We start from the raw sequence: 23,441 nt of genomic DNA on the forward strand, positions 1-23,441 counted from the left end.
CACATCATCAGCAAGCTACAAATCTAGTCGCCTCTGCGTTCGCTTGGTGATTACTAGTGCGTTTACTCTCCTGAGTTCAATGGACGTTATAGAGTTGCCGTCCACGATTTTTTATCGTTTTACGACTGTCGTGCTTGCCGTTCCCACTGTCACGACAAAGTGTCGTCACTGCAAAAACTGTCGTAGACGACAGTAAATTGTGTCGTTCTAAATGTGAACACCTCCATTTAAACATATAAGCCACGACACTTAAAACTACACGATTATCTGTCGTCACGACACGGTGGGAACGCGCCCTTAACGTTGAATGTTCCAACTACAGCAACGCTTCGCACAATCGAGCACTCATAAAAGTAATGCGCGTGAATTGATGCGTGCAATCGATTTATTTGCAGGCGTCATTCAACGTCATATTTTCTTGTTACAAGTTAATGTTCATACTGAAATCTCCAGTGTATTTAGTTATAAGCTTCTTGACCCTACCCGACCCTACTCCACCCCTACCCGATATATAGGCTGTTTTCCAATTACAGAGCATAATGCGACTCAGTGCCGCACAATGCCGAATTATGCTGATGCTTAATTGGAACATGAAACGCATCAGCAGGTTGCGCTAAGTTCAGAGTTGAAAAAAAATATATTCATAGAGTCATTAATGTGTAAATAAAGTGGTATACATAATAATTGGCTGAAAAATATTTACGGTTATTTTATGTAATTTGGATTTTGATTATTTCATTAACATTTTTTCAATGTTTGTACCTTCATCCATAATTATATTTATTTTTAATAACACAATTTGAATTAACTTTGATTATTTCGAAAAAACTACAATGAAACGAAAGCTTTAAATTTTTTTCCAACAATTAATAATTTTTAACGATAAATCATGGATAAATCGATTGCACGCATCAATTCACGCGCATTACTTTTTCTAGTGCTCGATTGTGCGAAGCGTTGCTGTAGTTGGAACATTCAACGTTAAGTATTATGCCGCATAATGCGCTCTAGTGCTGTAATTGGAAAACGGGGATAGGTACCGTTACTTTATGGTTTACCCCCTCGACTAAAAGTTATGTGTAAAGGAATGCATATTTCTTTTTTCTTCAGAATTTGAAGAAATAATACTATATATTCCAATGTTTATTTTGAAGCACCCACAGGAAGCACCACAGTATTATGAAAAAGCACAGTGAAAAAGTGATTTTTGTTATCATAAATTAAGTTTATGATTGTTACCCAAAACTGTCAAAATACTGAGTACTGACCGCCTGTCACAATGACAATAGAAAAGTTCGAGGGAAGAATTGTTGTTTTTAAAAAGTTTATTTTTATTTTCTTAAATTACAATAATCAATATGTACATTCCAGTGCTTAAATGTGAACAATTCATAGTGTTGTTAGCTAAATAATATTTAAATACTGTTAAATTATGTTGTAATATAAAAATCAACCGCGACATGAAATTTCAATAAATCATGGACAAAACATTGAACAAAAATATCGAAAATGATTTCGATGACGATGAAATATTCGATGATTCTGCTATACTCGCTAACTTTGATAATTCAGCATTTAAAGACACAACGTTCACCGATAAAAATGCGAATAAAAGTGCACTTAACGTAAGGTAAAGTGATAACTGAACATATTCAAAATAAACACATTTCGATCAATATGATAATATAATCGGTATAAAATATATTTATAATGAAGGCAATATGCATTTTACATGCATTGACTAAATAATTATTGAATTAAAGCTTTTTTTCAGTGCTTTATGTTGTGATGAAGAAATAAGTGGCTACGACAGGTTAACAGGCAAAACATGGATTTATCCTACAAACTACCCTGTGAGGGATTATCAGTTCAACATTATAAGAGCTTCTATTGTAAAAAATACTCTGGTATGTTAAAATTTATTGTTTGTCCATGTTTAGCATCTTATGACAAATTTAAAGTGCTTTTATTAAAGTTTCACATTGTTAATGAGTAATATTAATACATTTACAACAGAAAAACATACATTATTAATTGTAAGAATACTTAAATGATTATTTCAGGTAAGCCTCCCGACAGGTCTCGGGAAGACTTTCATAGCAGCAGTTATTATGTACAACTTCTATAGATGGTATCCACTCGGAAAAATTATCTTTACAGCACCCACAAGACCGCTTGTAGCACAACAGATAGAGGCCTGTTACAATATTGTAGCACTACCTCCTAAAGATACTATAGAAATGACAGGTATTTACAAATATGAGTTATTTATCAATGAAATTAAATAAGTTAAAGTTGTTGTTAATGTGACATAAGAAAAAAGTTCAATGAACCCCTTAATTTATTCAAATTTATTAACTTATAAATAATTTTTTTCATTGTCAATTCAGGATTCTGATGTACTCATCCTTTAAGTAGCCATACCTGTCACTAATGTACTTACTACTTATAAGTTTAAAATATTTCAGGGCACATGCACGTAAATACTAGAAAGCAGCATTGGAAATCCAAGAGAGTATTCTTCGCAACTCCACAAGTAATATACAATGATATAAAATCTGGCATTTGCCCCAGTGACAAAATTCGTTGTCTGGTTATTGACGAGGCACATAGAGCGAGAGGCAATTATGCATATTGTCAGATAGTTTCAACTTTAAGTGATATGGGGCATAAGACATATAGGATACTTGCTTTGTCCGCTACCCCTGGGAGTAAAGTGGAAGATGTTATTAATGTAAGTTTTTTTATTATTAATATTGAATACAATAATTAAAATAGATTACGGACAATATATTGAAGATATACCCATTAAAGATATATGTAAATGGAGACTTAAGTATTTCTGTTTAAACAGTGTATTTTCCACTATGAAAAAACTGCTTCTAAAACTTTGATATTTTTAAATTAACTTCCTTTATTATTAATTTTTTTTTCTATCTTTAAAAGCAGAAATACGAATATTGAAAAAAATTTTTTCAAAGTTAAATGTGAAAAAAATAATTTTTTTTCCTAGGTAGTGAAGAGTTTAAATATTGCACATTTGGAACTGAGAACCGAAAACTGTATCGATGTAGCACCATACAGTCACTCAAGAAAAATTAATACTGTTATAATTCAGCTGGGTCCTGAACTGACACAATTACGACAACGCTATGTTGAAGTAAGTTCCAAAGTGTAACAAATTTTTTCAATAAATGTATAAAGGTGTCATCCGTTTCATTATTCAAGGGAATTAGAGCCCAAATAATAAAAAAGACGTGTGGCACTCGGGGACTGCCGCAGTAAAGCTATTGCATAGCGTGCCTTCTAGCCACACCTCCGTGCCCGTCGGAGTGGGGAGCGTGAGGTTTTTTCGTTACGTAATTTCTGGATTCGGTCCCCGCGCTCAAGTCCCGCGATAGAAGCTATGCAATAGCTTAAAAGTTGAGAAGTGTCAAGGGACTCCGATAGTGAGAGACAGAGAAACACGCGCACGCCGCACGGCTCACAACTATAGCAAAAAAATTGGTTGTCTGTAAAGTCGGTTTACTGATGATAGTTGAACGTGACAACGTCCGATTGTGCTTCTTTGTCGCTCGTCCGCGCTCTCGCTTGCACTTTAAGCCTTACATAGAACGCCTCAGAGCGAGGTAACGACGCAAGAGTCATGGTTTTTTCGTGCGTGCAGCCGGCTCTATCGAATTATAAGACGTTGTCACGTCAAAAGTGTCGTTACAACTTCCCCTTTCGCAACGCGCGACGAGGAATTTCGTTGCAATAACATTCGATACAGCCTTGAAATAGCCATCTTTCATCTTTCTTATTGTTTCAATGTAACATGCTGAAATTGTTCATTTCATTTTTATAAAGTTGAAATGTTTAATTGAAATTCAGATTTTAGATGGTTATGCAAGGAGACTGAAGCTGTTTAACATATTGCCGCAAAATTTAGGAAACTTATCTAAAGGACGAATTGTTATGCTCTATAAAGAATTTCAAACTAAGGAGAGAGGAGCCAGGTATGTTTCTGTATTGATGTTTAAATAAATTACATTAGTTACATATCAAAACATTATAACACCTTGTCTCATTATTTTTATTGCTATAATAAAAACTAATTAGGCAGTTTAAGTATAATATAAAAAAATGACTTCAGAATTCATGGATAGATTAATCTTTATAAAAGTATTAAAAAATAAAAACCATAGACTTTATACAGATGTATATTGTAAAGTAAATGTGACATAATATACTTAGTAAGAGATTGATTTGATCACAAGTAATTTATTTAAAACACACAAAATCTTTCCATTTTTAGGCATCCACAACATAACATCATAATGAAAGACTTTACGCTCCTAATTGCTCTGTACCATGGCTTAGAGTTACTAATAAAACATGGATCTAGAGTTTTTCTAAACTTTTTTGATGAGCATCCTGAAAAATCTTGGATTCAGTCTGATGATTCTCTAACAGCACTATTGGAGAGATTGAGGGATGATCTAGGGATTAATCCCTTGTCTTTGGATAGAAGCATTTTACCTGATGGGACTGTGCCCGAGGTTGGTATTACCATAGATTATAAATATATTCAGTTATAGCTTATAGATGAGATAGAGATTTAATATTAAATTATTAAAAAGCATAGGTACTTTATGTATAACTAGCTTACCGCCCGCGGCTTTGCCCGCTTTGTCTAAAACCTAATAAATTATTTACTAAAACCTTCCTCTTGAATCGCTCTATCTTTTAAAAAAAACCGCATCAAAATCCGTTTCGTAGTTTTAAAGATTTAAGCATAAAAAGGGATATAGGGACTTGTTTTATACTATGTAGTGATAGTGAAGTGATATAATAAAGTATATCGATTTTTTATGTTCAAAGCCAATACTGATGGAATTCAAATAAAAGTTTAGTCATTGATAATGCTTTTTTTAATGTTTAGATGCCAAAAAACTTATGCTTTGGCCATCCCAAGTTTTACAAACTAAAGGAAATAATGCTGGATCATTTTCAAAAGGCAAAGGATAAGGGTCAGGACACGCGTGCTATAGGTATGGAATAACAATAAAACTTGGTCATAAAATTATACTTGCAGTTTTTATTTGTAATTCAAATTTAATAAATAACAATAACAAAGTATTTTATTTATTTTAGAATATTTCAATGTACCCTCAATTTATATTAAGCAATATCATATGTGTTAAAGTTAGAGTAGACGTTTTGCTATATTTGTTATTTGCTATTTTCACATATTTTTTAGTATTCTGCGAGTACCGGGAAAGTGTGAATTTAGTACATTGCCTGCTTCTTCAGTGTCGACCGCTCATCGTGCCGCAGATGTTCGTGGGACAGGGAGCATCTGGTACGTACCTTCCCAGTTCTCACATACACACAAACAAATAATAGTTTGTCATGTGTGTTAAGGTTCATAAGAATAGATCTTGTGCATACGCTGTTAATCTGAGATTTATAAAAAAGGTGTATTTTTGTCATTTGATTGGGAGTCTGAAATCGTAAATAGTTATCGTTTCTGAAATTGTTTATATAAATATTACTATCTGGCTTATGTAGTGGCGCTTAGTTTTGTTAAAAAAAAGATGACGTTTTATAAAATATCCAAGTCCATACATTTTCCAAGTATTAACCCTTGGCATGCCTGGTGGGCAAAAGTTACACTCTATGCCTGGTGGGTCTCTCAGACCCCGATTTCAAAATGGTATTTTTTTTCTATAAATTTTATTATGTAAGGTGATTTAATGATTCAAGACGCATGCTTAAAGGGCAAAAAAGAGATAGTAAAAAAATCACATTGGAAATTAATCAACTTAATTAAAATATTTGAAATTAAACATTAACTCATATTTTTAAGCAACATTTCGTGACTATAACTTTGTTAACATATAATTAGTATCAAAAGTAATGAGATCATAATCAGACTTTAATCCAGTGTAAGGCACTATCATATACTTAATCTAAATAGCAAAATAATTAGTCTTCATCACTTGCATTTACACTTTGTAAAGCTTTGGTTTGGTAACACTTTGCGCATGGAAAAATCGAGTGGTCAAGACAAATGTGACAACTACATGTCTCACAAATGTACTAATGAATGGACAGAGACTCCTCCATTTCAGTATCCGAAGAGGTGGAGCCTGCATCATTTTCTTCCTCATCAATCAAATGCAACTTAGTCTTCCTCATCCAACTCTTAGAATAATAAACTAGCTATATCCTCGTCTGTTAGTTGTTTATTCATGATTAAACTGAAAAAACAATAAAATAGGATAATGTAATGTACAAACTAATATTATTTAACGCCAAATTCCAATAATTATAAGAAAAAAGAAAAATAAATACTTACAAAATAAAGTCACGCCGTATGCCTGGTGGGGTCTGTGGGACCCGCACGCACTTTAAACACGTCCTTTTACGCTCGTAGCTCGCCTCGGGCTGAGGAAGCGGGTGGAGGGCATTCCGCGGTTAGTAACGGCCAGCTACTAAAAACGGTGAGGCGCGAAATTCAAATTTAAACGAACTACAACGGTTCGCGCGTTGGTGTGGGTCTGACAGACCCTACCAGGCATGCCAAGGGTTAAAATTACTGAGCAATAAAGCCGGCATATTTTTTTTATCCCTACTCTAGGCAAAGGCAGGTATTAAAACAACTGAGCAATCACATTTTATTATTTTTTATTCCCTACACCAGGTAAAGACGGCAAAGCAATAACCTCCCAAAAGCAGCAGCTCCGTGTAATGCGTGCGTTCCGCGCGGGCGACTGTAACACACTGGTGTGCACTTGCGTCGCGGAGGAAGGGCTCGATGTGGGCAGCGTCGATCTGATACTGTGCTTCGATATATCTACTCGATCTCCTGTGCGCCTGGTACAACGGTAAGATTGAATTAATAAAAAAATATATATATTAACTAGCTTACCGCCCCGGCGTCGCCCGTGGTACCTACATGTTTACGTTTTTTTTTCATAAAAACTATCCTATCTCTTAAGTTGGATCGAACTGCACATGGCGTACGAATTTTATTATAATCGGTTAAGTGGTTTAGGAATCCATTGAGGACAAACATTGTGACACGAGATTTATATATATTAAGATATATTAAGATATTAATTTTATTAATGTATATTTATTATTTTTATTTATTTCATTAATTTTGTAAGAATATTTGAACTTTTAAACCCTTGCACTTCAAGCCTTACATAGAAACATAATATTTCAATCGGGATAATGTAAGAAAATGTTTTTGCCTTTTAAGATGTGGACGTACCGGTCGAGAGCGAGGTGGTCAAGTGCATATATTAGTTACTGAAGGAAGAGAACATCAGGTAATTGTTTTTGTTATAACAGACTTACAAGAAATGAAATGAAATGAAACGTTGAAATGAAATTAAATTTAAATATCGTTTAATATACATTTTTTTTTATATTGTGACTTATTTGATTGACTGAGACTACTATATGTATAAGATAAAATGAACAAACATACAGACACTTTAGATCGCTTTTTAATTGTTATTACATGATAAACGTAACTTTTGACATTAGAAAACTCGAAGGACCATTTTTTATAAACCTTACCATTTTACACAGACTCTAATAGACTGCATGCGGCAAAGGGACGGGCTTAACGATAAAATACTACATTCTAAAGAAGTAGAGAGTAACTTGTACAAAGCAAACCCGCGCATGATTCCACACGACTTTATGCCAGAGTGTCATAAAATGCACATCACGGTTGCTAAGAAACAAGTAGAGAAGGATAAAAATACAGATGGTGCTAAGAAGGTTCGTATCCATATTATCTAATTATATTCAAGTAAAGTTTTGTTGAATTTTGTTCTTGTTAATAAATGAAATAAAAGAGTAAGACAAATTGAAATCAAGTTTAACTGGCCCAGAAATTTATAAAAAACATATCTTCAATCCAGAGCAATGGTACAAAAAAGCTATATAATATTAAGACGCGTGGTTCTGCTACTGTTGGTCTTAGCATAATAGCCTATTGCTATAGCCTTCCTCAATAAATGGGCTATCTAACACCGATAAAATTTTTAAAATCGGACCAATAGTTCCTGAGATTAGCGCATTCAAACAAACAAAATAACAAACTCTTCAGCTTTATAATATAAGTATAGATGTGAAAATACCTTGGCAGTAAATAAATAGCTAAAACTGACCATAATGTTTATTTTCTACAGGGGCAAAAAGATATAAAAAGTATGCTATATGGCAGAGCATCGACAAGCAACTCGAGTAGTTCTCATATGAGGCAAGCTGAGTCTAGTGAATTAATTACAGAACAAGAGTTTAATACAGAATTTCCTGAAGGTTTTGCTACAGTAGAGAGATTTCAGCCAGCGATGGAACTTTGGTGTAAAAATAAAGGTAACAAAAAATTTACACGTAGTTTTTTTGTGTTCGTAATTTAAGGTAATATTCTAAATCATAGAATGTATTTTATTGATAGTGTTAGCCAAATTTTTTGGAAATGCACAAATGAAAAATGAAATTGTATAAAAAAAATTATTTCCATTTTTAATGATTACATCTAACTAAACTATTGAATTTCAACACAAACTTACAAGCAATAATAATTAATGAAATATCTTATTTAAATTGTTTTATACCTTTCAGAATCAATCCTAGCTATAAGTAATCAAGAGAACAAATATCTAAATTTATCCACATGGCTCGAATGGCAAAGGACATCGCAACAGACAGTGAACATTGCACACTCTGTAGATACAGATATATTGACGTCATTGTTACAATGTAGTGATGCTAAGAGATTTGATGCACCGCCTTCTACGCAAAATCCTAGTTTGTATTCCATTTTTACTGATAAAACATATTTTCCGAGCAATTTTCGATTCAAATGATGTCAAACATATTTATTGATTTATTTATAAGTTAATTAATAATGGTCATACTGAATCATTAACCTAATTTTATAATTTTGCAGCATTCAACACGCAAGATTTCGCAACCCAAAATCTAGTCAAAATCGCACCCTCCCCTATAAAGCAAAAACAAACTAAAAAGAAAGTGAAAGCCCCTCTTATCAAATCTCCGAATAAAAGAGATGGCGATATCCGAGCTCTTTTTAGTACAGCTACAAAATCTACTAAGAATTATACGAAATTATTAAATGATCTGGGCGTACAAAATGATGGAAGAACACCCACTAGTTTAATAAATTTACTGGTTGATCTTAATTTAGAAATAACAAACAGTGTTAAGGAATGTTTTATATGTTCCAACATTTGTGACTGCAAAATTATGAAAAGGGTAGAAGAGAAATGTATACCTCCTATTGTATTACTTAGTACGTTGAACTTACCCGATCTTTCACTTATTGATGAAATGAATAGTGATTCTATACTCAAATGCGCGAAAGGATATATGAATGACATCAGTAGAGACCAAAATGAAAATATTAACAATCTTTCCATTGGAGATAAAAACATTTCTATAGGAGACCATTCTAAAAATTTTGAACTAGAGTTTGATTTTAATTTGTCGAATTCTCCAGTTGAAGAGAAAGAAGTTGTTAGTATTGATAAAGCCGATAAAAACTTTGATATCGGTGATATTGAAGATATATTCGAAAATAGTAGTCCCGATGAAGGAAAACTAGAGATTAAAAGTGATTTAAAAGTCGAAGACCCAAAGGATACACTAGGATTCTTTGGTTTAGATAGCATTGATGACATATTTGCTGATTCTGACGATGACGCTATGGCGAACATTGAAATTGATAAAAAAGATCTCAATAATGAAGAAATCAAAATAGACAGCGAAGAGGTTATTGCAAGTGATACAAATGTACCCAAACCTATTGATACCAAAGAATATGATGAACATAACCCTAAAAGTCCGTCCATATTGTCAGGTAGATTAAAGACTGAAATACCGACATCTCCAATACTTTGTAGTCAAGTACGAAAATTCCAACTTAGCACGAAGAAAAATCGCTTAAATTGTTCTACTCCTGTAAGCAATGCTAAGAAGAAATTAGTACTTGAAGATGTGTCAGATAATATTGAATTATGTGCTCCAAACGCAAGTTCATCAAAATCCAATTTAATTCAAAATGTAACAGCAGATACAAGCAATAATAAAAGCATGTTTACAATAACTCAACTAGTTGAAATGATAAATAGTAGTACTAATAATAATAATTCTACAATTAAAAAATCCCAATTACCTTCAGAATCTAATAAAGAAATCGACGAAAGAAGTTCTTCGCCAATCCTTATGACACAAAAAGATATAAATAAAACAACAAGTAATAGTAAACGTAGTAATAATAGAACACAAAATACAAAACACGAAAGCCTTATTATTTTAGATAGTGATAGTGATTCCGATGATGATACTCAAGAGTATAGTCTGAATAATATTAAAGATAATCCAATTAATTTGAAACCAAGTATTAGTCCTATAATTAGTAAAGCGACAGTAGATATGTATAATGATAGTAAAACACAAAAAGATGAATTGGAAGTTAATCTAAATAAATCAGTTAATATTTCTCCAATTAATAATGATCAAAATATGAGTCCGAAAACTGTTAAAAGAAAATTTGAAGAAGAAGATGACGAAATTATAGCATCTCCGTATTTTAATAAAAAGCAGAAATTAGATGTAACTAAAGCCAAGTCTTTAAGCTTAAGGGAGAAAGTTTTAGCCGCATTATCATCGAATAAATTCGATATAAACACTGAAAATGATAGTAATATAAATTTTGCAATCCACTCCCCGACATTTTTGTCACAAAAAGAGAATAAGGATCCCAAAAACAAAGGTGTTAATAAAAACCACAGTGACGAGAAAAAAAGTGTTACTAAGAGTCTGGACATTCTGCAACAATTTCGAAGAGATAGCAAACTTACGCCTCGTAAAATTAACTTTATGAATAGAGATAATGGACTTGAAGACAGTGATGATGATTTTGTTGGTAACGACTTCAGAAGTCAGAAAAGTACCCTCAATAAGAACAGTAGGCAAACGTCAAATTATAAAGTACGCAAAGTAAGTATAAAAACTACTAAACTAACGGCCTTACTAATAAAAAGTTAAACAATGGATAAATTTCTACCATTTTCTACTATAGCTTTGTCCTGCTCTTGCTCACATGAAACGTCAATCATAAAAAGAAGACAGGTTATTGCAATAACTAATACATTGCATAGCGAATGGGTAACATTTTATTAGTAAGACTGTTAGTATGTAAGCTTTGAATTAAAATATGAAATAATTTTGATAATACTCCATAATTTAGACATCTAAATTCTAATCAAATCGTTGTCGAATTGTTTACTCTTCATAATATTATATGAATGTTTAATAAATAGTAATAGAGCATTTAAAACAGCACTTGATCATAATGTCATGGATGACCTATTTTGCGTTTTTAATGATAGAAAAGTTATATAGAAAGACAAGTGTATAAAATGTGAAACCGGCCATAAGATTTATAGCGAAATAAGAGAAAATTAAAATAAGAAGCAACTCTATTAACTTCCACAGACTCAAAGTCACCAACCATAACTTTACAAACATTACTATACAATACTAGCTTTCCGCCCGCGGCTTCGCCGCTTTTTTTAAATTATATACTTAAACCTTCCTCTTGAATCACTCTATCTATTAAAAAAACCGTATCAAAATCCGTTGCGTAGTTTTAAAGATTTAAGCATACATAGGGACAGAGAAAGCGACTTTGCTTTATACTATGTAGTGATATTGATAATTCTGTTTCCAGAAGAAACCCAAAGCCAACGAATTCTTAGATTTAGAGGCGGAAGTATCATCAGATGGAGATAGTGATTCAGCATCAGACAGTAGTGTGGGCAGCTTGAAACACTTTCTCTGTGAAGACGAGGACAATGGTGTAGATATGTTGCCGCATTACTTGCAGTCTGTCAAGTGAGTTGGGATTTTTTGTTGTGAACGTTCATTAAATATATGTTTGCGACTTGAATATTGTAGCAACACTTAATATTAACACTTGACACTATTTGAACAATAAAGCATAACACTAAGTACTAACTCTTACAATAAATCATAAGTACCTAAATAAAATTCTACACTAGTTTTTTCTGGGTTGTTCTCTGTGGAGCATTGTTAGTAAATCTTTTAGCTTCAATTGACAATTATTTTATGAAAAATAAAATACTGACGAAAATTGGGCAGATATGTTATCTTACAATTAATTTATATCCATTAAAATATGTTGTTGTTACAGAAGCCCCATCAAAGGTGTGTTCAAGATACCCGCATTGCCCAAGAAATTTAACAACGAAGAGATTTTTTCCCAATTTGTAGAAGAGGATTCATATGAAATGGTTTGTATACAGAAACTACTTATTCAATAACACCAAACTATGTTGATCCGAATGAAAATCATACGTGTCAATGATATTAAGTTCAGCTTAAAACTGCATTTTAGGATATCAAATAAAACCACTCGCCATATATTTTAAAATTATAAATTAATTAAATTACCATCGCACTAATAAATGTTTATTACGTTTTCAGGATAGTTTTTGTGTGGATTCTCACATCGGTCTAACGCAAGCTAACGACATGTCAGAATTAGAAGTAGCGGAAATGCTTCTAGAAGAAAAGAGAAGGAAAAGAAAAGCGCCAAAAAAGAATTATTCTCCAGTTACGAATGGAGATAGTCCACTTGTTAGAAAGAAGTTTAGAAAGGTCCAAAGATTAAACAGTGATTCGGACGATAGTTCTTAGGAATCAATATTTATAAATATGTATTTAACTGTATAATTGTTCAAAGAATTTTCAATGCTTCTATGGATGATATAACTTAATTATTATTTATATAAAAATCAATCCAACTGGCTTGGATATCTCTGTGATAATTTGTAATATAAAAGATTATTGCTAATAAATACTATGGACTATAGAAGTTGTTTTTATTTATTTATGATACCTAATTAGATTTTGAGTCAATCGAAAAGTTTTAATTGAGTTTTTCTATTTTGAACGCCATTCACAATGGCAGTATGGTTAGGTACCTTACACGGCGTGTTTGATGTAATTTTTTTGGATATTTCCCGTTTTATTTAAAAAAGTTATTATTGTCATTTTACTCATTAGGTAAAGCGCTTTTGATATCAGTTTAAACTTTTTTGATATCAGAAAAAGTTATGGAATAATCGCCTGTGCACACTTAATGATTACACCCTGTATACTGTGCAGACGCGCTCATATTTTATCCGTATCTATCGTTATTGTACCGTGATTCGAATCCGTGAATTATTATAGATCTATGTAAATTGTAATGAAAATAAATGATGTAAAGATGTAAATATTTTATTACTCTTGTTTTTTTCCTTCATATTCAATACATTAATTTTAATAAAAGCTTTTTGAATATTAAATTTATTAGTGGAACTTGTATCTACTAGCCTAATTTTTCATTTAGGTAGGTACTTAATATATTACACAGGCAAGTGTAATCTCAGCATGAAAGCTAGTTTAATTAATAGCGCAATGGGTACGTGCATTCAGAATGGTTTACGCCCACTAACCTCTTCTGTCTTCGTCATTTGTATGGGATTACGTGACAGAGAGAGCGATATATTAACTAGGTTTGATATATTATTTAAATGTATGTTGAGGGATTGTGCAATGGATTAGTGATAGGTTACTTGTGACTAAATTGAGATTTATCTAAAAACCTATATTTTTACTCCATGATTCATCACCGCAGATATTTTTTCTATAGTAAAATGTTCTACGCAGAACTTAAATTTTAATATCGTCTGATAATAGTCACAATTGCTATTTAAACTAATAGATTATCATCGCCTAAGCACGCTTAAGGTATACACTTATTCAAGGAAAGATAAATAAAACAACATCATATCAATACGATTCTTTATTTCCACTAATGGTACAAATCGTCATTTACAGAGAAACCTCTTATTATGTACTTAATAATTACATACTTTCCAGAAGATGAACAATCCTGACGTCTTGGGGTTACCATGATGTTTTATAGCAGTATTAATTATAATTGCAAAATGGAAAAATTACAAAGTTTTACAGATCGTCGTCTGGTGCCATCACTTTACTAAGTAATACTGTTTTAAGACATCAAGTAACCGGATTTAATTTCCAAATGATACTTTCTGAGCTCCTGTTATAATATCGACCATAATAAATTATTCAACCAATAAGCACCATCTTGATTGTATTATTTGTTATTTCGAAGTCTTTAATAACCTGCATCGTGGAGTTTTTTTTTTTATTTCTATGTATAAGTATATGATTACTAAATTAACCTACGGATATGAAAAAGCGAGTTTTAATTTCACTCTTATTGCTCTTTACTAACAAGCTATAGTTTCGATATCAATAACATTTCGATATTATTTTTATTTTCATACTTTATTTGCTTTTCAAAAACTTTCTAGAAATCTATCAAGATGCGATAGCCCATTTTTACTGTCTTCAATCCATACTTAAGATGCATTTTTTAAATGTATAAAGTAAGGCAAATCGTGGCATAGTATGTATACATACATGTAACCAATTTCAACCACACAATTTATCAGATAAAATTCAAATTGTATTAATTTAATTTATATAAACATATTTCTAAATTTTATTCAACTTGCAAGAAACATTTGAACCAGCATAGATTATTACTAATTATTTTAATTACAAACATCTCTTTTTTATCTATTATTACATTTGTCTGTTAGAACCTATATTATGAAAATAACTTCTAAATCAACATGTTACATTTTATAATGTTACATAGCGAATAGATTGAAAGCTCTTTTTACTACTTGTTGACACGATTTTGTAAAAAATAATATTTAACATTTAATTTTGTCGTTATCCATCCATCTAGCACACACAAAATAACACACATTTTGTATCATCAATTTTATTCTCGTTCATGTCACTGTAATTACTTATTATCTGATATTATTGTTCAGTCCTTATTTCGGTAGTGGTTTTCTTTTTGTGTATTTCTTCCAACTCCGCTTGCAATTCCGAATATCGCTTCTGAAGCTGCTTCTCACGCTCAGTCTGACGATTCACATCTTCTGTTAACGACTGAAAAAAAATTGGTTGTTTGTAAAGTAGGTTTACGATCGAGATGTTTACGTGATAACGTCTTATTGGTGGCAGCGCTCGAGATGAGACGGGAGATCGGTCCGTCTCTCTCTCGTTATACCTGCGATCGCGCTCGTGAGGTATTGGTGTGACACAAGTTTCTGAACATGTCACCCGACTCAAACGATTTTAAAAACGTTATCACGTTAAAAAAATTACTTTTAATATTATAATCATATAAATAATATAAGTGGAGAAAAATATTAAACAGAACTAGACCATGTTCTTTGGTATCCTCAATTTGCAATAGTATTTGCAATTTTGTATTTTATCCTCTAAACTCGAGAATATTTTAATTCTTCGTATTTTGCACTAATTAAAAAAAAATTGCCTTTTATCTTTCTACCCTTACACTACTAACATATTTTCGAATAATCTTAAAAATAAAAGATATCCAGTATCCATTCTTTTACAGAAACATTACCTCTATCCTCCTAGGAATAGCGGCCTTTTCCTGTTCAGCGAGGAACTTGAAAGTGGAAAGTTCTAAATTCGCTTGCTCGATCTGATCCTGCAGCTCTTGGAACTGCTTTATTAATGATGCAGTCCGACTTTGGTATCCACCTGGCAATCAATATGGAAATTAAATGTAAAAAAGTAATTAGCGTAAAATTTAATAGATTTTTTTTTTATTTCTTCGACATAAATTAATAGAGAAACAGTATGATCCTTTCCTTCGAAATTATATGCCAACAATATCGTCGACATTTATGTTTAAACAGCCCCAAATTAAATTATAGGTTATACAAAGTATCGTTACAACTCGTCGTAAAAATAAATATAAAAACATTAATACTAAACTAACCAGTAAGTACTCTGAGTTTTTTCTCCATCTTAGAGCATTTCTTGGCCTCTTTAGCCATATGGCTGCGATTCTGTTCCAGTCTTTTTTCGGCCGATTCAAGTCGATCCTTTTTACTTGCGAGATTCGCACGAGTATATCTATTTTGTCCAGGTAAGAAGAGTACCTGGAAATTTCAATTTGTATGTACATATATGGTACTAACTGTAATATACTCACACACATGTAATGATGTAAGGTGTGAAAGGTCACAAAAATGGTAATAAAAAGCTCTACTCTATTGCAATTCGTTTGAAATGTAATTTTTGGAGAAATGGTCTTTTTCACCTTGGAAATGTAAGTAATGAGTGGGATTGTTTTAAATGTAAAATATTCTTATCCAATAAGTAGGCAAAGAGTTTGAGATCTACACAAGAACAAAATAAATAAATATAAAATAACAAGAATTAATTGAAATAAACAAAGATCAAAAGACGAATGTTCCATGTGTAGTCAATGTACATCCAGATCCGGCTCGAAGGACCAAAGCCTGGTAGTACAATGAACAATAAATTGTGTAATGAATAATGTTTCGTGTTGTTTTAATGCCAGGCTTTGGTCCTTCGAGCCGGATCTATCTTCTATCAAGCAGTTTCGTATCTATCTGACTCGAAGGACCCACATCTGATCGGTCGAACAGGATCAATTTTTTATTAAAGTAGATCGACCAAAGAATTTTTCATGTGTAGAAAATGTGTTTCAACACCAGGCTTTGGTCCTTCGAGCCGGATCTATCTCCGCTATTCTATCCTACCAAGCAGCTACGTAACGCACCTATCTGGCTCGAAAGACCCACATGTGATTGTTTGAATGGGATCCATTTTTTATTTAAGTAGATTGACCAAAGAATATTTCGTGTGTTGTAAATGTGTTTCAATACCAGGTTTTAGCCATTCGAACCGGATCTATCTTCCATCATGCAGTTTCGTACCTATCTGGCTCGAAAGATCCACATCTGACCGGTCGAACGGGATCTATTCTTTATTTTTTATATTAATTGTAAGTATATCTTTGTATATGAAGAAAAGGGAAACGCTCGCTACTACCTCACCGGCTGGTAAGCGAAGATGTGGTCTAAGCTGGAGCGCGCTTCCCTAGACCTATTCACAGAGAATGCCAGACATGTTCGAAGATCAAACAATACCATACCTGCGCCAGGCACTCCTCCCACACCTGCGTGTACGCATCGATCCCGAGGTCCCCGTGCGCCATGCCCGCGCGCACCGCGTCCGCCTCGCGCCGCAGCAGCGCGCGCGCCGCCCGCAGCTCCTCCGCAGTGAACTGCTCGTACGTGTGCCCCTCCAGGTGCGCTAGGTGTGCTGCTTGCATGGACACCGCCTTCTTCTCGTCTGGCACACAATAGTAACATGATATAGCAGAATGGCACACAATAGTAACATAATATAGCTGAACTGGCAAACAGGCAATTATTATAACTAATATATCATAATACTTCTTCTCGTCTGACAGGCAATTATAACTAATATATCAGAATACTTCTTCTCGTCTGACAGACAATAGTAACATGATATAGCAAAATACCACGTCTGACGGACAGTAGTAGTATAATATATCAGAATATTTTCAGGCAATATCGTGGTCAATTGAGAATGAACAAATAAAAGAGTACATTGTCACACGGATATGTAGAGGGAAAAATTGATAATCTGGGTTATTGGAATTTTTGCGCAAAAAAGGGATATTGCCAATTTTAAACTTTAAAATAAATACAAAAACATTAATTTTCAGTAGTTATTGACGATTAATATGTTGATATACTATATACACAAATTTCGAGGTATTTCATATTTTCGAAAAAAAAAATGCACTACACTTTAAAAATCTGTGGGAGCTATCCAGATCAACCCCCATCGCTTAAACTTTATAATACAGCAATACAAGAAACACGCGCACTCACCGGGCGGGTCCATAAGCGCGTCATAGTGCAGCATAGTGAGCATCTCCGCCTTGAGCAGCTCCTCGGCCCGCTGCAGTGCGTTGAGCGGCGCGGAGCCACGCGAGCCCGACGCGACCACCGCCAAGGGACGGGCTGCCCCGCGACGTACTGCTGTGCTGCGAAGTGCTAGCTCCGCTTGACCTGTACAGAGATAAGGATAAATAAATAAAATCTTTATTGACGTGACAACGTCTTATAATTCGATAAAGCCGGCTGCACGCACGAAAAAACATAACTCATGCGGCGTTACCTCGCTTTGAGGCGTTCCATGTAAGGCTTAAAGTGCAAGCGAGAGCGCGGAACGAGCGACAATGAAGCACAATCGGACGTTGTCACGTTCAACTATTGTCAGTAAACCGACTATACAGACAACCAATTTTTTTGCGAAAACTTTTTAACTTTTAGGATTACTTCGTAAAGAGGATAAACCCATAAAAAATACCAGCCAAGTGCGAGTCGAATTCGCGCACCAAGCGTTCCGATAAACCTGATTTTTTTTTAAACCTGACTTTATAGTTGCATATTTTCACAAATTTTACTTTATCTGTGCCATTTGCTGTAAGCCATTGCTTTATACCGAACCATTCTGTTTTTTCGGAACCCTTAAAACTCTAAAAAAAGGAAATTAACCTAGGTTTTACAAACTTTCGTATCTGTTCTATTAGCAATGTATGTATAATAAATAATAATTTACATATCAAGCTTACCTGACCACAAAAAGAAAAAAGATTCATAGGCAACAAACATGCAGATACATAGGCTACTTACTTTAGTATGTTAGTAATATAGATGCGTGCAATAGTATATAGTCAACTAGCTTTCCGCCTGCGGCTTCGCCCGCGTTTTCAAAGAAAAACCCGCATAGTTCCCGTTCCCGTGGGATTTCCGGGATAAAACCTAGCCTATGTTACTCATGGATAATGTAGCTTTCGAATGGTGAAAGAATTTTTAAAATCGGTCCAGTAGTTTATGAGCCTATTCATTACAATCAAACAAACAAACAAACAAAGTTTTCCTCTTTATAATATTAGTGTAGATAATGCTTTTAGGTCACCACAATCCAATTATACAATAATACTTACGTTTCTCCTCCTGTTCCTTAGCCATTCTGGCATCTTTATCAGCTTGATCCTCAACACCATTTTCATTGGAAGTGTCCATCTGGTCATCATTATCCTGATCTGGGACTACTATCTCATAGTCGTTCCTTGGGGTTGGCAGCGATTGTAAGGCACTACGGACTGTTGTTTTTAACTGAAATAGTATCATTGTCAGGTTAGTGAATCATTGGAAAAAAAAATTTTTTTTTTTTATTTATGGTTAAAGTAGGTTTTTTTTAGAATATTTAATATAATATTATGATTATTAAATATTCTAAAACACTATGATTTTTTTGTATTTAAGTACAACTTAATTTTTTACAAAAAATATTTAATTTTTAATTTTGAGATTAAATCAATATTACCTGTTTCTGTATTTGACGATGCTCTGCTGGTGTATCTCCAGCACTTATTCTGTCCTCTGGATTAATGCTTAGCTTGTCTCGTAATCCTGGCGTCTGAAATTTATCACTGATAAATATTTCTGCAGAAAAACTTTTTTAAAACAGAAAAAAAAACCTATATAAAAAAAGTACAAAAAGAGCAAAAAAGATACACATACTGTCAATCCTGGTTGTACTTGACCGTGACCGGGAGTCGCGAAGCTGCCGGGTGTTGAGATTTCGCTGCGAGATGATCTGTCAATCAAATTATTATCATTATCATTAATTAACATTAACATTTACTTTTTCTAATAATTACCTGAATGGAGTAGCGAGTACAGTATTGGGTGTAGCCAACGCCTGCGACTGCGGCAGAGCTCCAGAAAAGTCCGACTCATGTAAAGGAGTGTTCAGACCACCCTTCAAGGGAGTGTCCACATGTGTGAGTGCCATTACATTCTGGGCTTCCATCAATATACTGAAAGGAAATTTTACATATTTATTTCCTAAGTAAGCTTTAAGTTTTTGGTTGAGATACCAACTAAGATCTGGTTTTTAATATAAATATCATCAAATAAAATAAAATAAAATAAAATAATGCAACAACAAAACTAAAATTTATTTGTAATCAGTGAAATTTATCTGAATAATTTCGATATTTTTCTATTATCGTACTATCTTAGCTAGGGCAAAGGTACATTTCAGTTATCCTGCGTTTAAACGTCAAAACTCCACTGGACAATTCTGAAATTCATCGTCAAAAAAACGTGGTAACGTCTTATTGGTGGCAGCGCTCGAGATGAGACGGGAGATCGGTCCGTCTCTCTCTCGTTATACCTGCGATCGCGCTCGTGAGGTTTTGGTGTGACACAAGTTTCTGAACATGTCACCCGACTAAAACGATTTTAAAAACGTTATCACGTTAAAAAAATCAGCACGCAACGCTCAGTCGCTCACCGGTCGTGGTGCGCGGCGGGCGTGCGCAGCGCGGTGGCGGGCGCCGGCGTGAGCGCGTAGTGCGCGAGCAGCGCGTCCGTCGCCGCGCCCGCTTCGCCGGCCGACTCGCGCGCCGCTTCGGAAGCACGGCCCAGCTTTACCACTTGTTGCAATTCCTGCGTAAGTCATTAATTTAGTTTATGAATAAATGCAAATGCTTTATGGCAATTTAAAATTATGTATGTAATTAAGAATCAAACAAGAAATTTAAAATAGGTATTTGCAAAACGAAGTTTTGATACAAACAAAGCTAATCAAAATTACCGAATCTATCAGGTAACCCATAAACTAAAAAGGAAATAAAGGGTAAGTTTTAGCATCACATTACAAAACTATTAGTAAAATCTAGCAAATTTCATTCTATTATCTTTAATTATTGTAAATAATTTCAATTCCACACCTGATCAGTAACTTGTGGCTCTGGCAACACCAGTTTACTCCTTTTCCTTGCTGGCTGGTCACCCTGCAGCATGGCTTGCGGCACATCATTCTCTTTGCGTTGCTTGAGCTTTTGCTTGTCCTTACGACGGTCGCGCTGTGAAGAAATCAACATAATTGTTGAAATAATAATATAAATGGTAGAGGTAACAATACAACCACTTTGTAGTAATTTGCAAATGACAAACCTTAGGTATCAATAATTTGTTAGACAAACAAATGTAATTCAGATAAAAGTTCATATTCATTGTTCTATACAGCAATCAACAGAAACACTATTTCATAGAGTTTAAATAACGTTATAAGTGGGTAAAAATAAAAACATAATTTTATTTATACTTAATCCATCAGGCCCTGGAATCACAGACACAATAGAAAATCTATTGCGTCGCGGTCGGATCTGGCCGTTCGGGGCTCAATGGGTTAAAGTAACTGACCTCTTCCTTCTCGGAATGCAATTCTCCATCCAAATGTTGTTGACGAAGCCGCGAAAAGTCAGGAGCCATGGGGTCAACAACCTCCTCTGACGTGTCATAGAACCCTGCTGCGGGCCTCTTCTCAAATGGTATCTCAGAGTTGTAGTCAACTCCACGCTTCTTTTTACGTCTGTAACATATAACATGAAATAAAAATAGTCATAGAAGATTGTTTTTTCTAATTTGAAAGTTAGTTTATACTGTTAGTAATCATCTTAATATATATAAATCTCGTGTCACAATGTTTGTCCTCAATGGACTCCTAAACCACTTAACCGATTATAATAAAATTCGCACACCATGTGGAGTTCAATCCAACTTGAGAGATAGGATACTTTAAACATGTAGGTACTATGGGCAAAGCTGGGGCGGACTGCTAGTAGAAATATAAGATTTTAACATTGAACCATCAATTGTGAATACTTAAACTGAATAGACATAAATTCTGTATATAATATTATGTCTGTATCTATTCTGTACATTTGTAATTATAATTAAATATTTTGTGTTACATAAAATTGTTAAATAAATATCCATGCATGTACAGGATTAAAACTAAATAATTATTCTTTCAAAATAACATGTATTCATATACATGCATTATGTATGCATCTACATGAATACATGTTTTATGAATATCATAAAAAAATATTTCATTCACACCTAAGTGGTACAGATATACCAGCAGCACTCAGTTCCCTTCTCTTCTGCAATGCAGCAAGTCTACGAGCCTCCTCCAGTTGCTTTTCCCTCGCCTTCCTTTTAGCCTTCTTGCCCTGTGTGTTTGCGAGACGAGCTCGAGCTTCCGATAACATCTCCAGTTCTAGAAAACATTGCACAAAATTCATTTAAATATCAATATAAGTTATCAATTTACCTACTAACAAAATCAAGGACAAACTAGCATCTTATTTATTCTACATTTTTTTATTAAGTTATTGTTCTCTCATAATATTTATTGTAAAAATTTCATTAATTTGTCTTGTATTTTATCATGCTCTTGAACAGAATACAGAACAGAACAGAATACTTTATCAGAATAGTTATTAATACAAAAATTGTAAATCAAATGCAATTCATTTATACCATCTTCGTCCATGTCCTTAGGGTCAGGTCTTGCAGGTTTTGTTTCAGGATTTGGATCAATTTCACCAGGCTTGAGTTTGCGGGGATCATCTCCCATATCCTCACCCTCCTCCTTCTTTTGTGCTTGGTCCCTTAAAAGTAATGTTTTATGTTTACAACAGTATACAAGTAAAGTTTCATTGATAGATATAACTAATTATGAAGATAAACTCTTTAGAAATAATTATTGAAACAACTTACAATAAGTATTCATATCTTTCTAAGCACTGTGCTGCAGTACGTCCAATAATTGGTGCAATCGTTCGCCATTGTGTTGGCATCAGCTTGGCGAGATGCAGAAGCTTCTCGTCCTCCTCTCTGGACCATTCCGTCTTTTTGATACTGGGATCCAACCACTCATACCAACGGGCTTTACACTGTTTAGCAGACTTTCTATGCAATAACGAGGCAATACGTGACCACTGGTTTTTGCCATATTTCATTACAGCCGCTTTGAGGATTTCATCCTAAAATTTAAAGTAAGTGTGATTATAATATCCATACAATAAATAAATAAACCTTTCAGCCTGTACTTTTGCATACCTCGGTGTTGCGCCAAACGCCGCCCTTTATCATAATTCGGGGCATGTTGGACGATTATTATTTTCTGTAGGGTGAAGAAATAATATTAGGCCGGTATCTTCTTCATGAAGAATGCAAGTAGCTTAACTATTAAATGTTTTCTCTGCTTTATATCTTAAAATGCTTTTAGCTTTACGAAATCGAGAATATTGAATTGATAATGAATGAGGAATAATGACATTCGACAGTTGACATATAGCTGCAGCCTGCACACAGATAATAGAAACGATAGATACGAACACGTTGAAAAACTACAGGTAAATAATACTTAGTTTAAAAAAACTAAAAAACACGCTTTTTATAGAAACCGAACTAAAAAAAAAAATGGTTGCCTGTAAAGTCGGTTTTACGGGCGAAGATTTTACGTGACAACGTCTTTTTCTCGAT

The 23,441-nt window shown here is 33.8% G+C and overlaps 2 protein-coding genes across 3 annotated transcripts; one reads left to right on the plus strand and one right to left on the minus strand.

The window, feature by feature from the left end:
• Window positions 1-1,263: 1,263 nt before the first annotated feature.
• On the plus strand, window positions 1,264-13,193 carry Fancm (FA complementation group M). 2 transcript variants are annotated; one of them, XM_089700145.1, is made up of 18 exons: window positions 1,264-1,630; window positions 1,775-1,907; window positions 2,064-2,247; window positions 2,469-2,734; window positions 3,014-3,160; window positions 3,874-3,998; window positions 4,298-4,541; window positions 4,925-5,033; window positions 5,243-5,344; window positions 6,689-6,872; window positions 7,253-7,322; window positions 7,588-7,782; window positions 8,196-8,382; window positions 8,632-8,817; window positions 8,960-11,031; window positions 11,765-11,928; window positions 12,248-12,347; window positions 12,541-13,193. In XM_089700145.1, the coding sequence occupies exons 1-18, from the start codon at window positions 1,479-1,481 to the stop codon at window positions 12,751-12,753; spliced, it is 4,833 nt and encodes a 1,610-aa protein (XP_089556271.1). In that variant the 5' UTR covers window positions 1,264-1,478; the 3' UTR covers window positions 12,754-13,193. The 2 variants fall into 2 exon arrangements, with proteins under 2 accessions (XP_089556271.1, XP_089556272.1); XM_089700146.1 differs by having other exon boundaries at window positions 5,243-5,341; window positions 6,686-6,872.
• Window positions 13,194-13,891: 698 nt separating this feature from the next.
• Cdc5 (cell division cycle protein 21) lies at window positions 13,892-23,234 on the minus strand. Its single transcript, XM_089700147.1, has 16 exons — window positions 23,016-23,234; window positions 22,674-22,939; window positions 22,434-22,564; window positions 22,011-22,170; window positions 21,309-21,477; window positions 20,834-20,968; window positions 20,395-20,549; window positions 19,757-19,915; window positions 19,617-19,692; window positions 19,420-19,512; window positions 19,037-19,208; window positions 17,916-18,095; window positions 17,147-17,346; window positions 15,962-16,124; window positions 15,581-15,720; window positions 13,892-15,096 (listed from the first exon to the last, which is right to left on the minus strand). Exons 1-16 carry the CDS (start codon window positions 23,058-23,060, stop codon window positions 14,965-14,967), a joined length of 2,376 nt encoding a protein of 791 aa, XP_089556273.1. The 5' UTR covers window positions 23,061-23,234; the 3' UTR covers window positions 13,892-14,964.
• Window positions 23,235-23,441: the final 207 nt, after the last annotated feature.

Source organism: Colias philodice, chromosome 10, assembly GCF_061535455.1.
Source record: "Colias philodice isolate Cphi_HAF_F1 chromosome 10, ilColPhil1 Martin Lab GWU primary, whole genome shotgun sequence".
NCBI lineage: Eukaryota > Metazoa > Arthropoda > Insecta > Lepidoptera > Pieridae > Colias > Colias philodice.